General features: G+C 32.1%; 2 protein-coding genes and 1 long non-coding RNA gene across 4 annotated transcripts; 2 read left to right on the plus strand and 1 right to left on the minus strand.

The window, feature by feature from the left end:
- Positions 1-2,433: 2,433 nt before the first annotated feature.
- LOC145569326 (uncharacterized) lies at positions 2,434-4,612 on the plus strand. Its single transcript, XM_081628676.1, has 2 exons — positions 2,434-2,948; positions 3,703-4,612. The coding sequence occupies exons 1-2, from the start codon at positions 2,454-2,456 to the stop codon at positions 4,378-4,380; spliced, it is 1,173 nt and encodes a 390-aa protein (XP_081484802.1). The 5' UTR covers positions 2,434-2,453; the 3' UTR covers positions 4,381-4,612.
- Positions 4,613-8,793: 4,181 nt separating this feature from the next.
- Positions 8,794-10,184, plus strand: LOC145569327 (uncharacterized). Its single transcript, XR_014096095.1, has 2 exons — positions 8,794-8,974; positions 9,647-10,184. It is a non-coding gene; the product is annotated as an uncharacterized LOC145569327 (long non-coding RNA).
- Positions 10,185-10,511: 327 nt separating this feature from the next.
- Positions 10,512-15,851, minus strand: LOC145569328 (uncharacterized). Of its 2 annotated transcripts, none has more exons than XM_081628677.1 (7): positions 15,627-15,851; positions 14,189-14,277; positions 13,980-14,055; positions 12,284-12,333; positions 11,876-12,208; positions 11,142-11,189; positions 10,512-10,913 (listed from the first exon to the last, which is right to left on the minus strand). In XM_081628677.1, exons 1-7 carry the CDS (start codon positions 15,826-15,828, stop codon positions 10,737-10,739), a joined length of 975 nt encoding a protein of 324 aa, XP_081484803.1. In that variant the 5' UTR covers positions 15,829-15,851; the 3' UTR covers positions 10,512-10,736. The 2 variants fall into 2 exon arrangements, with proteins under 2 accessions (XP_081484803.1, XP_081484804.1); XM_081628678.1 differs by having other exon boundaries at positions 11,142-11,180; positions 15,627-15,849.
- Between the last annotated feature and the right edge of the window lie 935 nt (positions 15,852-16,786).

The following is a 16,786-nucleotide window of genomic DNA, read 5'->3' on the forward strand; positions in this document are numbered from 1 at the left end:
GAATCTCATCCACCCCTCCTTCAAAGTGGAATTAATTCGCGCCAGGTATGGGTGGACCTGTGTTGCATCCACATTTCAAGCCCAAAGGCCCTTTCATGTGAGGGGGAGTGATAAAGTATAAAACATATTTCTGAGTCTCAACCATCAGCTTAAGTTTTTGGTTGAGATGGTCCATTAACAGTACTCCATATAATTATGTATTGTATTTCAATTTATTGTAAATTTACAATACTTGTCTTATTCGTCTGTATTTCACTTTGTCGAATCTTTTTGCGTTTATATTTAATTGGGTAGTGTATACAACGCATAATGTATATATTGGATGTAGGTTTTGTTATTTTCTAACAAAAAATAGATACAAGTACTTAATATCTTTGGACTTGTTATTACTAATACATGTGCTCGTTTCATTTCTAAAATATAGTAAATGCCCCGACGAACCATGCTTACTTTCGAATAGTTATTTTTAGTAAATTTTGTCTAGTGAGAAAAATTTGACTTCATTATATGATCATTAATTATTAATATTTGAAAAACAAAAAACCTTTTTGGTTCGAGAATGAAAAAGAGCAGTTTATGAAAATATTATTTTATCTATGGTTTTTTCACTATATACCCCCTAATTTCAGTTTATTCATCATTTACATTTGGACTTTTAAAAATACACCATATATCCATGAATTTTCACAAAAAAATGGACCATATGTCCCTTAGTGATTACAAGATGAGTAGAGTTTGATTAATTTTGTCATGAAAAATTGAAAACCACCCCAAATATCTTCTTCTACTATCAAAACTTTTCTAATCATGTCATGAATGTATTTTCCTAGTAATTGTCTCCCTTCAAGACTTCGTGAGTGATCAAATTCCTTGGCTGATCACTGGCGCATAGGTAGATTGGAGATGACGAATCAAGCTTTATTTCCATCTTTAGCCATAGTAGATGATTAAGCGTAAAAAAAAAAAGGTTTTAGGGTATTTAGAGTGTAATTGATCTGATACCATATCAGGTTTGTACTTTGCTTAGTTTGTATTCATGTGTACAAGGGTTTATATACGACCTAAATAAGAGATTGGGCTCTAAACGTTAGCTCATGATCTAGATACAACATTAGGCTTAACAAATCATAAAGCAACTTTTTAGGATCAAGAAATATTTTAGATCATCACTATATTTTGATTTATTGATGTTGTACTTAATAAGTTCTATGATTTCAAACTCATAAACCCGAGATTATGGATCAAATCTTGTACAAAACACGTTTTAATTTAATTGTATGTGGATGGCATAAAATAAAACTACTAAATAGATAGTGTCACATAATCCATAGACTTGTTTAGCAACATTTGTTAATTAATTAAAAAAAAAGTTAAATTAGTATAGATATATTTAATGATACAACGTGTTTTGTGTGCTGTTGGCCACATGAAAAAACAAAGTAACCCTTATAATCTGATTGAATAACTCTGTTATATTGATTGAGTAACCCCTAAAACACTGACAGAGTAACCCTATAATATTCACAAAAGATAACATTGATCGAGTAACCCTTATAAGCAATAAGGCCAATAACGTAACAAAATGACCCCATAATAGCTAATGATGCCTAATCACACGGTGTGGCTTACCACCTAACCTATAAAAATTTATGTTAAGTCATAATAATGACAATATAATGCATGGTCATTATCATATCTAACGGCACGGAGTTATTGGATGTAGCGTATATAGTTTGAAAAGCCTTAATGCTATTTAGTTGATGGTTATAAACTTTGATTGGTTCCGAAGAGTGAAGACCTAATCAATTATTTTAGTACTCGTATTTGCTTGGTTTACTTTTTGACGTATGCACTTGTTTTAAATTTTTAATTTGATTGACATAAAATTTGCAAAATGGAGGAATTGCAACATCTTAAGAATTTTGAGATTTACTACCACTTTACCACATATCAATGTATCATCGCAGCCGGAAAGTTAATTATCTGAATTTCCAAAAAATAAAAAAATCACATGAAATATGAAGTAAGTTTTAATCTTATGTTAGCCAAATAATTTTAGCGAATTCCTTGGAAATATGTTGATGAATTTAATAATCCCTGAAGCAACCAAATGAGCACACAAAACTAATCACCTTGATTACACACCTTGCTATTCTTCAAAATTAATTTGTTTGATGTACTAAAAAAGTTATTCTCTTTGCCTGACTCCATTGTCTCCAAGTTCTAACTAGTAAGTGATCGAATACTAAATACTACTATACCAGTGAAAGCGTCGTGTTTAACCTTAGGGAACGAATATGTCAATCCAAGTCACACCAAATATCGTTTTCAACTATTTCAAGGCATTGGATCTTAACACGCCAGGCCAGAATATCTATATATATATCTTCTTTGTTCACTTAGCCTTAAACTATCTATTTCCAATTTATAAAAACATTACTATTATTAGGTGCATGAAGATGGCAACATCCATGGAGCTAACCATTGGCATCGAAGGTGCTTACTCAACATCACCAACGAAGACAACTGACCCACGATTATCATACATGATATCAATCTCAAACGATGAATCATTGAACGGCAATGATCATAATCACGGAGTATTGCAAAAATGGATGCATACCGTGCTATGCTACAAGAAGCATAGTGATGATAGTGAAGATTATGGGTTGCATGCTAAGGGAAGGATGAAGGAGTCCCTAGGAAAGGCCTTGTTAGAGCACCCTATTTTGGCTGGAAGACTTAGAAGATCTGAAAATGATAATGGAGATTTAAAGATTGTGTCAAATGATAGTGGAATTAGATGTATTGATGCACAAATTTCACTAAGTTTGGTACATTTTCTTGAATTGTCCAAGGAGAAGAAGAATGAAGTTGAAGGCAAATTGCTTTATTGGAAAAATGTTGATGAATCTAATCCTATTTTTTCTCCACTCTTCTACATTCAGGTAAATTATATTACGTGCACACTATTATCTACATTTTTTTGGTAGGAAATATTACTTACATATTTCATCCTTATATGAAAGAATTATATGTAATCAATATAGGCAATCCTAGGCGAATTGAATAATGTTTTAAGATCTATCGAGTGATTAGATCTCAAAATTCTATTAATACTAGTACCACTATTAATTTAATAATGACTCCCTTCAATTTTAAGAGATATACCTAGTCGATTTGACTGTATTTGTTTGTCAATTAATGCACATAATTGAGTCATTAATAGTCAACGGTCTAATTATGTAGTACAGTATACTTTAACTTTAAATCGTAAAAACTGATATTTTTAAGCACTCAAATGAATTAAATAAGGTTATGCATGACTATATTTAACATTATATGCATAGCATTTGAAATAATTTAAATGGTTCCTTCAAATTGCAAATAATTGCAAGATTCATTCCAACCCCCCCAAAAAAAGGAGTACAATATAATTGTTATTAGTTTATTGTGATGATATTATCATTATATTTTCTTTGTTTGAAGATGCTAATAGTAATGTTCTATGCATGTTTATAATTTATAAATGAATTATAACTAATAATATAGCTTCAATAATAAATAATAGTACTAAACTACTAATGATCTATCATTTCTAATACGGAGTATCAATTTAATGTACTAGATATTAGTTTATTGTGATGAATTTTTGGTACTCGTACTTGAATATTTTTTTTCTAATCCATTTTCTTGGTATAGATGACCAAATTCAAATGTGGTGGATACTCAATTGGGATAAGTTGTAGCCTTCTCTTGACTGACCCTTTGTACATGGCAAAGTTCCTCAACAAATGGGCAAAAATTCATACGAGCATGGTATACGAAAGTGAAATGTCAAAAACACTCTCGTGTATCTACTCCTCTTATTTCAAATTTGGATGCTCCGAACACGAATATGGTACGATCCATGACTCAAGCAATACTAGAAGAAAAACTTCCAAAACCATGATATTCAACATTTCAATCGAAGAAACAAAACATTCTTTAAGAGATGAAATTTGCAAGTATTTTGTGCTACATTGCTTAGAGAAGGCAGAGAACATATTTGGTAGCAAATTGGGTTCACCATTCACTCTAATTACCAAAGAACCAAATGGGAATACCAAAGTTGAGATTTTTACAAGAAGAGCCAATTTTACATCACCCAAAAACTTGAAATATGAGCTTAATTCTTCTAGTTGGGAAGATTTGAGAATTAATGATGTTGCTTTTCAAAGAGGAAATGGGCCAATTGATGCTTCACATTGGATTTCTTGTGATGCCCTTGAAGGAATGGTATTGGTTGTAATTTCGGAAGCAATCGAGGGCATATCTGGCATACATGTTTACGTCACCGTTCCTATTGATCAAGACATTCAAGAGATTGAATGTTATTAGATCTTGTGTGTTGATAATCCCAATTCTCAACCAACTCAAGAAGAAATTAAAGTCCATATATTATTGTTTTAAATTTTTGATTGATCTCCCTCATTATATATTTTTACCTTATGAACATTTTGTTAACATATTTTATACATGTCATGTATGTATGTATCAGTGTATGCATTAATGCGTACATACACTTATAAGTGATCACAATGTGTAATGTTTTCTATATTATAAGTTTTTTTTTTTTTTTTTGCGTCATCAATTAGTTTGGTAGAATTATAAATTACTATATGTATATCCTAAAATCATACGATTAATAATAAGAGAAGTAACGCACATTGCTAGACATCACAATTTAACTGAAGGCTCTATTATAAAATCATACACCTTCCGTGTTTTAATAAGTGTTACACTTTGACTAAACATGCATGCTGAGACACGACTTTGACCATTAATTTATTTTATTATATGTTAATAAAATTTCAGAAATGTTGATATTATGAAAGTATACATTATATCGAATCCAACAACTATACAATCACATTTGATTTTATTTTTTATTTTATATATATATATATTATTAAAATAATCAAGTCAAAATCATTACGTAAATAGTAAAAAAAGTCAAAGTGTAACACTTATTAAAACATAAAAGTAGTATAATAATAGTAAAAAATAACCCACAAACCTAATCACTTTAACCCGTATTGTTCTTGAGTCACACCGAACAATCAACATGTTCCATATTATCCTCCCAAACAGGCAACTGATATGTTCAACTCCTCTAAGGCTCTATATGCTTGTATGTGCATCAACTGGGGTTCACTCATCCTCAAGAACACCATACATTACCAATCAAAGGCTTGTACCCACATTATTCAACACCGTTCGAGCTAAAAAATTTTACCTACATCCCACGACATTGGACACTGCATGCACCCTCCGTGCGTGTTCTGCCCCGTCCCTTTTCATTTACGAATTTTCTGCAAATTTTTTAAAAATGTTCATTTATGTATTGGTAAATGTTCATTTGTGTATCATAAAATGTTCATTTTTATAACAAGGAGTTTTTTGTTCAAATTAATATATATTTTGAAAAATAAAAATGAGAGCAAATTTATTTATAAGGATTACTGCGTTCAAATCATTTTTAATATAAGAAGTATTTCATCATCCAATGTTCATTTTGTTTATTCGTGATTTTTTTTTTCCAATTACAATTTGAATATTAATCCTTCTACAAATGAACATAAAGTCCATCTAAAATGAACATTTACGATAGAATAAATGTACTAATCAAAATTCACCGAATAATAATTTTAATTAAATTGTAATATAATTATGGAAAATTCTTATAACATAATTCAATTATTATAATAAGAATCACTTCCATTAAATACTACAAACTCTAATTGAAATTCTTATTAGATATGTGAAGAATTATAATAATTATTTATTAATAAGTAAATGACCATATACTAGTATATAAATTAATATTTACCAAAATAAAAATGAAGATTCATAAAAAATAAAAATAAAAAACAAAAAAAAATCCAATACGAACTAAATTTACATTTTTATAATTCTACGAAATAAATCAAATAATTCATTATATATATTAGGGCAATTGAACTCTATTTTTAATTTTTTTGTCCATTAATTGTATAAGCTAATAACACACAACAAGTTAAATCAACTTAAAATAGAGTATATAAAACATCATTCTACTATAATCTTAAGAAATCATTATAATAAAATTATAAGAAATCATGAATTAATACTATTGAAATATCATATTATTGAAGAATAAGGCAAATAAAAAGTTAGGGTTTGATTTTTTTTTTCGAAAAATAAACAAAATCATCAACTTAAAATTTGATTAATGGTCATTCTTTTGTAGAAATTTTCTTCGATTTTTTTATTTTTTCTTTTATAATTAGAGATCTAAAAGCATTTTGATTTATTTTTAAAGAAATATTTAGAAGATTTTGATAGTCTAGGAGAGATAAAGTGGTAAAATTATGAGGAGAGAGAAAGTGGTAAAATTATGAGGAGGGAGAAATTTTAAATGTTAGTAAAATTATGAAGAAAACTGAAAACTAAACTTGAGTTATGAAGAAAATTATAAGAGGAGAGAGAAAATGTAGGAAACTAAAAGGGGGGAATTGTAAGTATTATGGTAATTTAGTGGGGGGTGTAGGCAATGATGCCTAAAGGGAGGGGGGTGTAGCCGTGTAGGTAACAAAAACTAGCATGAGTTGCTTGAGCAATGGCTCAGGGCCCTCATTTTGAGGGTCCACATTTTTTTTTAATTTTTTTTATGATAAAAGTCTAATTTATAAAAAAATGTATCTAATAAAACAAGCAAAAATTGTGAAGTATATCTATTTTAGGTTTGTTTAAACTTTTTCTATAATTCTTTTTTTTTTTCTAACTCCTCAATATTTATAACTAGATGAAGTCCGTGCAATGCACGGTTTGTTTGTATTTTTTTTAAATAAAATATTTAAATAAATATTGGTACGTATTTATCTAATAAACTTTGTGATATTCACTTGCTTAATACTTGAATTTTTTATTATAAAATGAATTATTAACTTTGTTTCTCATATTTTACGTGATAAAATTTGTAACATAAAAATAATATTTTATTTACAAAGTTTCTAATGTGGCTGGTCACACCATGTGATTAGGATTACTTAGTCAGGAATTAATTGGTTGGTCCAGAATTACTCAATCGATCACAGGTTACTCGAACGGTCAGGAGTTACCCAGATAGTGTTTGAGTGTGTCCCAGTCGGCCACACGATATGGCCAGCCACACAAATGATTTTATTTTTATAATTAATATAAATTTTTTTATCTAAAATAAATTGCAATTCTTTTTTTTCATTGGCTAATAAAAAGCATTTTCCTATGTGACGCTCTAAAATTAATCTTACGTGGCATAATCCTATTGTACGTTTTTTTTTAATTATTAATCCTACGTGGTGCTTTTTTTTAATTATTATTATAATCTTACATAGCGCTTTTAAAAAAAAACTAATATTATGTAGCATAATCCGATTGTAGCGTTTTAAAATTATTAATCCTAGGTGGCGCTCTAATAATTTTTTAAAATTTAAAATCCTACGCGGCGCTCTTAAAACTCGGGAAAAAAACTTTCCTTATATATATACTAGTTTTATGCCCAAGCGATCCCGGATTGTCCTAAACTTTTTAGATTAAATACAATCATATAACCCCTTTTGATAAAACACTATACAACATTTTTATCTTAAAAAATCTATCCTAAATTCGCTTACTTTACTATATAAAAATAACAAAGTTATAAGATATTAAAAATTTTGACACTTTCGCTACAAATGTACCTGATGAGAAAATATTTTTAAAAATACTTTACAATATAAAAATAACAAAGTTATAAGATAATTATTGAAATTTATAATTTAATTTATACATATGAAATGTTGAAATTTTATCGAAAATAAAACTCTAAACTAACTATTTTATCCTAAAATCCTATCCAAATTAAATATAAATGAAAATAGAACTAAACTAACTATTTTTATCCTACAAAATATATCTAAATAATACATTCAAATAAATCCTACGTGTCATACTAAGATTTAATTGTTGTTTATGTGGCGCGATACTTGTCGAAAAGTTAAAGCGTCAAGTGTCACTATCTTGTGGTTTGGTTAAAAGTTTAGCTTTATATACTAGTTATTAGTTTTGTGCCCAGGTGATGCCTAGATGGTTGATAGAATTTATTCAAATACGATCAACTATTCCATAATCCCTTTTGATAATAAAAGATATTTAGGCTAATTATTTCATATCACTTATATTTATATGAATATTGTGCTTTTTGTAGTTTTGTTTGTAAATAAGATAAAGGAATATTATGATGGTATGGAACCAAGTTATAATGGGATGGAAATCGTAGGACCAAGTTATAAGATATTAAAAGTTACAATGAATGTTGTATATAATATTAAAAGTATATCGATAATAAAACTTTATACAAAATTTTTATCTAAAAAAATCTCTCCAAATTTGTTTACTTAACATAAGTGTCACAATAATGCCTATTTGTCGCCTACATGATTCAACACTTGGCGAATAATTAAAATGATCGTAGTCTGTCTACGAGCCTAACTTTATTTATTTATTAGTGATATGATATGATAGTTCACAAATTGCCAATTTTCAAAGATATTTTGTTCTGACATAATATAATCCATATTTATTCAATTATTTATTATGTGATGGATAATTAACCACTTTTTGCCATTGGCCAAAGGACCCCAATAACAACTTTACATTTTCAAACTTCCACCACGCACTAGGAAATTGTTATCAATAATAGCTCATTCACTTTACAATTTATACAGTATTTATTATCACATGCCACTAACTATTAGGCTATAAATAGAGATCATGACACAAGTACCTCACTGAACTATCAATAATCAAAGATCGATCTTAATACCGACTTGATAGCTAATTATAACCACTAAAGTTATTTTAATGGAGAGAGTTTTGTTCAATTGCATCAAGCTAATCATCCTACTTATTCTTGTGCTAATTGCTACAACAGGTTAATTTTCATTTCTGTAATTGTGCTTCATACTTCATATATGCATTTCACTCTTCTACATTTAACTTATTCTCTTGGTTTTCTTGTACATAACCATAATTAGTACTACTTTCCGTCTAAAAAACTTCGATTCGAGTTTGATTAATTACCTACTGGCTACTGCTAATTAACTTGGATTATGAGATGTATACTATGAAGTATAAACTACAACCACAACCAAAAGGTAAGTTTTAACATCTTAAAGTTGAGGGTTAGCTACTTTTATTCTATAAAGCATATTCTGTATCATCATAAATGATCCAAGTTAGTAACTTAACATCTTAAAGTTGAGGGTTAGCTACTTTTATTCTATAAAGCTTATTCTGTATCATCATAAATGATCCAAGTTAGTAACTTAACATCTTAAAGTTGAGGGTTAGCTACTTTTATTCTATAAAGCTTATTCTGTATCATCATAAATGATCCAAGTTAGTAACTTACATAAGAATCTTACTGTTCTTTTTTGACTAAATTTCGTGCTAGAAATGAGGGAGGCCGGGGACTCAAACGTGTAATTAATCGTACATATGTCCTCAGTCTTAATCACTAGAATCACGTCCTCATTGCTTGTCAAATGTCAATTTCAATAGACTAATTAACCAACGATAATCGAGGTTTGTTATGCTAATCTAGGTCCGGTATATGCAAGGATGTCGGAAACAACCAGTGGGCAGAGAGTCCATAGCATGAAAGGGACAGAGCCGGCTAAAGGAATAGATAGGGTTAGCCAAGTGGTTCATAACACAAAAGAAGTTGGCATACTACAAGATCAACTTGTAGACACTGAGAAGAAGAAGAAGAAGAAGAAGAAGAAGAAGAAAGAGGCATGTATACGAAAAGGCTATCCTTGTGAACCCTACGCCAAGTGCTGTAATTCTTGCGTTGTTGATCCCATCTATGGCTTTTATAAATGCTCCTGATAATTTGATGGATCTAATTTCCAAGTCTCATAATCTCATTAAGAGACCTTTGGCCTATCTATGATTTACATGTTCACGCGTCTTGCTTTTTGTACTTTAAGATGACACACAAAAGGGGTCACATTTGATTCGGGTGTACAATAAGTATTTGAATTTATTTTGTGTTAACAATAATGTAAACCCAATAAATATTGTATTAGACTACTAGAGTGAAGTTTCCAAGTTTCATATACATCATATCACAGTCCCAATCAATCTTATCAATTTATAGCTCAAAAACATTAATGTCTAGATGCAGTTTGTGTAAAATCGAGCTTTATGCTATGCTACAAGTCTTAGGGGATGATACTCAACACGAGTAACCAAATCCCATCATAAATTTTATTCATAGTGTATTGGTATATGAAGTAATGCCAACATGATAAGAATATAAGATGGAATCACAAGGATTAGGGTGGAGATATGCTATTGTTAGACCTTAGACTACAATCACTACATACTACTACGTATAAAATAAACTGGAAACTAACAAATGATGAAGGCTTGGATGATAGAAAAAAAATAATAATAATGCCCTTCTCTTTCTCATTTGATGCATGTGATGTTAATTCGTTTCTCTATGATCTCCAATTATAGTGTGTATATTATACTATATGCTGATACACGTACCAAGATCAACAGTTTAGGAAACATGAACACACAAAAAAGGCAAGGAACCTGATACAAATTAATTTAGAACTCAAAAGGTTAATCGCTAAACCTAAGTTGAAACTGATTTATGCATGTAGATCACCATGAAATTTCTATCTCCTCCGTTGTTTTCTTCTACATTTGAAACAATCAGAACAGGGAGACTCGTTTCTAAAAGAATGTCTAAAGTGGAGCTTACTAGATGGGACTTTCAAGTCTTCAACCAATACTTGACGAAGTCTTTCATTCTCTTCCATAAGCTCCTCAATGACTTGCTGATGTTTGACAACCTGATCAAAAGAGGAAAGAATTGACCTCGGGATTTAGTTTCTTGTAGTTGTTACCAAGCTGATATGTACTTTTAAAACACAACAAACTTTTACTAACTACTGCATCTTTTTGTTCTCATTTTTGTTGATTTGCAACTGGTTTGCTAAGTGATTCTATCCATTTGCTTATGTTAATATACAGTTTTGAAAATGAATGTTGATTGCACAAAGATTAATAACAGAACTAACCATTCGAAGCATCCTGTTTTCTGATTCCAACTGTTCATCCTGCAGAAGCTATCCAATATGATTAGTATGAACTTTGATAAACATTGAAATATTGAATGATATATATGTTCTACAAAAAATTTAACTAAAAAACAGTTGTAATTCAAACACAGAAGCTTTAACCAGACCATAATTAAAGTGTTTCAACTGACTACATCTTACAAGACCTAACTCATCTAATCATTCTAGTAGAACTTTGAAGTTCCCTATAGCGAGGATCCTATGTCACTGCTGCCCTAGCAACACTTTATGTCATTCACAATTATAACGTCTAGCGACCAAACTACTAAACACATATCAACCCAGCAGACTGAGGAGATAACAGTTATAGCTTGATGACTTACTATTGGAAATCGTGGGAGCCATAATAGAGTTTACTATTGTAGATGAAATACACAAGCAAGACTAACCAGCCAATGGAATTCAGCAGTGTAATGCACTAATGCACAGCCTATAAAAAAAAATATACACTATCGCTACGTAATATATACTTCGTATAACCTTGAACATGTTTTGACCAAACAATCAACCAGTAGAAAGGCATATTTGATCCCATTTGGAAACAGATAAACCTTATTACCTTGAAACTGAAAATGGAACATTTTTTTAGGGACATCATAATGTAGTGATACAGAACTCTGTATTGAAAAGTAGGTAATTATGTACTAGCATATAATCTTCCTATTTATACATACCCTGTCATGTAGCTCAGAATTTTTTCCTTTCATAACTGGATCTTGCAGAAAGCCATTGATAAGCTTCTCAGTTCGGTTTCCCAAGGATAATTTTGAAGGCGCATCTTCTGATCCAAACCTTTCAATCCCTAAATTCACTTTTCCATCTCCTGCTTGATCTTGGTTTTTTACGTCTGGTATCTTCTTTCCAAATTGTGCAATACTTCCTATAGGATCTTGAGCTGAAACTTGAATAGCAGTCATACTACTTTGCACAGATGCAGGGAGAAGACCTTGCCCAATAGATAAATCAGGGGCTACTCCAAATTTCATCATCATTTTGCTCACTAATTCCTAGTAATTTCAAATATTAAACCTTTACACAAAATCAAAGGGAGCTTAAGAGATTATAGCAAAATCAATACATACTATCATGGACAACTGGATACGTTGGACCACTCCCGGCTTCAGAGCAAGACCTGCACAGGTGCATGTTGATACATTAACAGGTAAACTGAAGCACCGCAAGGCAAAGCTCAAAGTTTATTAGTTGTTACTATTCCTTACAAACTGCCTTAACCAGTCCACAGAAACAATTAACATAGCCCAAATCCCCTTTCCCAAAGTTCAGAATTCAGAACAGGAGGCATATAAATGTCAGCAAAAAAATGCATGTTTTCTAGGTCTTTGAAGCATAGCAGAAAGTAGATAATAACATTTTAAAATCTAGTAAAATTACAGTTTAAATGGTTGGAGTCTCAGTACAGAGTACACTGACCTAATAAACTCTCTTTTGAATCAGTTAAATCGTCCTTTTACCTACAATCTCTACTGACTGACCTTGCAGCCCCGATTCTAGTTTATAGGAGATCAGTTCTACTGGCACATTATTTCTTTCAGAAAAAGGCTAAAAGGTCCAAAACAGGGAAACTTACTACCTCAATGCCTTGGAAACCAACAACCTTATCCCCAATTACAAATGTTAGAATGAAGACAGAATGGAAAATCACTTTACATGATGTACATGAGACATAGCGAGTATATAATTTTCTACTTTCAAGGTCTTGTGGCTACTCCAATTGAGCCAAAATATGTCCTCAACCTCAATAGACACAACTCCCCAGTTGAGAAAATAAACTGGGAAGGGATCGATCAACTTTCTAGCTATATTTTTCAGCTAGGTCAGCAGGGGAGTGGGGTAGACAAGATTTACAACAGAAAGAAACACCTTTTAAATGTTAGTTCTGTGAAATAATGCCAAGTCTTTTCGCCTATATTGCATCTTTTTTCATAGATATATGCCATTGTCACAGAGACACTGACTTGAACATTTCATCATCCTTTTTTAGCATATCATTACTCCTTAATGATATGAGTTCATGTTGCATGTTGCCATTCTCACAGGTCTTTTTGTTACAATACAGAAATCAAAAGCAAAGGAAAATGTACCTCATAAAAGGTAAAGACTCTACAAGGACAGCTATGATATCATGAACAAAAGGGTACAAGTATCTTATACTTCCTCTGTTTTTTTTTTTTTGTTTTTTTTTTTTTCAAATTTTCCAATGCATAACTTCAATCGTTAATATCTTTAGTTATGCATTTGTAAAAATTATAAAATTAAAAGTTAATAAACTACACTTGAGACAAATCTAACAAGATCCCATATGACTACATTTTTCATGATAAATCACAAAGTGTAATTAAAGTGGAGTAGTGAATAGTGTACAATGTAGAAATGTTGCAATTTATAAAATAATAAAACGGAGGAAGTATATATTAAGCTGGTTATTGATTTGGAAGACGTAGCAACTGAACAAAAACTGGCTTCAATATTGATGGCTGGCCATCTTAATCACAGAATAATTTTAGCTACTGAGGAACAAAATACATAAATATGGTTTCAATAATGTCACCAACAGTGGTCTCAGAATTTTTTTTTTTTTAAAAAAAATTAAAAATAAAAAGTATTTTGCACCCAGATTTCTTTCGCCAAAAGTTCAACTACACGCCATAAAGTTTCAACAGTGAGTATCTCAGAACTCAGATATCGCCAAACCAAATCAGCAGCAAGCTAGTAAAGTTATTTTTTTTTTCCCCTACACTGTCATAGAAAGTCACTCACCAGCTCCAAAACCATGACCAAAACCAACTCCACATCCTATGCCTGCCTCAATGTTCTTTGCACCTACTTTCTTCAACTGAAAAAAAAAAAAAGGAAATATGTGATCAAATTGAAAATAACTTGCAAGTCATTGTAACATATCAGAATAATAAGTTAAAAATTATATTCATCAATGAAAGCTAAAAAAAGAGGAGAAAAAAATTACATACGGAATGGTTCACATGTCTTCCAATACCAGAAAAGGCCTGTGTAGCACCACTAGCAGCACTCATTACTTGGTTCAGCATAGGGATAGCACCTAACAAGATTGGTTAATCGATTAACAATCTTCATAGCAACTCATTCCACAGAGCAATAAAATGATGTGAAAACTGCAGAATGATATGAACACTTTTAGTCTTTTACTGCTTCAAAACAACTGAGTTGTGGCTTAAGTTGATGGAAATGTAAATACACCCTAGTGGAAGAAGAAAGAAAAAAAGTGAGAAGACAATCCTCCTAGAATACATATTTTGTTCATCACTACATGTAACTACGGAAAAAATAAGCAGTCAAACAGATTATTGTCCAAAGCCCAAGAGCAACCTATACAACAAAGCAAAAATCTAGCCTAACCTCAATGGCTCAAATATCATATAGCCCAAAACCAATTAAAATATGATAGTTGTAGGATCAAGACCCAAGCTTTGCCTGAATGGAATAAATTGCATGAATGGAGGGATCCTTCCTACCAAGTGAACCAGCTATTGGGTGGAAAATCTCCTAGATCGTGCACGCTTATAATGCGATTGCTTCATGGGCAACTTTTGATTGCACTCAGACTTGTTGCTTCTTCCTTTAAAGATAACAGTTTCACCTCTAGACCACAAAATCCACCCAATTTGGATCTCACTAATGGCAAGGTCATTAAGGGCAACTCCAGACAACAATTGAAGCAAAGAATTGAAATAAATATATCATGACTTGAAGGTCAAAGCAGTACAGCAATGTATGCATATCTCGTCAAGCAAATTAGCCATCCTTCAAAAATTGACCAACAGAAAGTACGATACACGAAGGGACAAATGGACCCTCCGCAAACATCTTGTTCAACCAATAAGTAGCAATGAGCATGTCTACAAACCCCAATATCTAAAAGTCATCCTGAAGCTCCATTAACAAGATCAACAAATGTCTACATCTCTACATTAACACAACAAACAAGATACATACAGAACAGGTAAAATATATAGCTCCAAATTCAAATTTTAAAAAATTAAGTGCCATTTCATGAATTGTGAAGAACATTAAAGCTCCTGCTATCCTCTTTCCTAGACATCATACATAAACACCCATTTGATCCTGAAAATAGGGCATTCATACACAATATAACTCTATATATTACCAAAAAAAAATTCAAACAAACAACAATTTGTGGGGCTAATTCATAACCAATCAAAACTAGTACAGAAAGCAAAATAAATCAAACAATCAACATAAACTAGCATAGAAACTAATACATGAACTTGCAATTAAAGATCACAAAACACAAAATTGGAAGTTTACAGGGTTTTTGAGGGGGTAATTGAGGTGGGTTATCCCCATTTTTGCGTTTGAACAAATTGCCCAAATCCATAACTTACAATGTGAAGAGGAGAGAGAAAGTACCTAAATTGATGGGGCGACCAACGCCGATACCAAGACCACAACCAACGCCAAAGCCAGTAAAGACCTGACCCACTTTAAGCGTAAAGGGAAACTCGATTCTCATACTCTGACTTTTCCGTACGATTATGGTACTACCTTCATCACTCAAGCTGCTGCTGCTGCTGCTGCTACTAGTGCTTGCTGTAGAAGTTCTGCTCTCCATTTTTTCAATCCCACAAAACTACAAAAGGGTTGTTACATGAGAAGAGGGTGTGCAAGTTTTTTTATCCCCTAAACAAAAACCTCCGGTTTTAAGATTGATAAAGGTAGCAGAGCAGATTTGATTTCAGCAGAACAGAGCAGATTTCCTCATTATTATTATTATTATTATTACTATTGTATTTCAAAAACAAAAATCACACAACCTACAATAAATTAGTGGGAAGCCGAGATGCAATCTGGGCCCCCACTCCTCTAGTTATAGCAAAGCCTACCCTAGTGAAGATATGAGCTGCAGCACGAGCCCCAATGTCTTGCGTCGTCGAGAACCTCTGAATCCGCTTCATCAACGCAACAGCTTCCTTCTCTAATTCCCCAAGCGAAGAAAAGGAGAAAGGAATGAAACCATAGCCAATCGCCTGACAACGAGCTTCATACTTAACCCGCTTCCGATGAGCCGCATCAGCCACAACCCGTCCGGGAAAAAAGTCAGATAGCCCTGTCTGTGTCAAAGGAGAAGACCCAGTGAAGTCGATACATACATCACGACCACGATCCCATGAATAAAGTAACACATCAGCAGGTCTGAGGGCCCCGTCATTCCCTCCAGACAACCCTATGTCAACCTCCTTTCTTGCTGAAATCCCAGATCTGTAGCAAATATCAACAAGTGTGTCTCGAACAACATTATGCCGATGTTTAATTCCTACAATACCAGCACACGACACCGCGTGGTCGCCGAAAATATCCCCAGTAAAAACCCGAGAGCAAGCAGAGCACGACATCGAGACAGAGAACAATGGAATACCCAGTCAGTAGCACAACACACATCGGTATATCTTTGTGTTCATCGTCTGACCCAACCCAGAAATAGGGACTGCCCGAAGCCAAGCAGAGGTGTGGTCTCCCTGCTGTGACTTCCACAATGCCGACTGACGAGGAGACAAAGAAAAGGCGGATTC

The sequence above is a fragment of the Chenopodium album genome, chromosome 11 (genome assembly GCF_948465745.1).
Source record: "Chenopodium album chromosome 11, dcCheAlbu1.1, whole genome shotgun sequence".
Classification (NCBI taxonomy): domain Eukaryota; kingdom Viridiplantae; phylum Streptophyta; class Magnoliopsida; order Caryophyllales; family Amaranthaceae; genus Chenopodium; species Chenopodium album.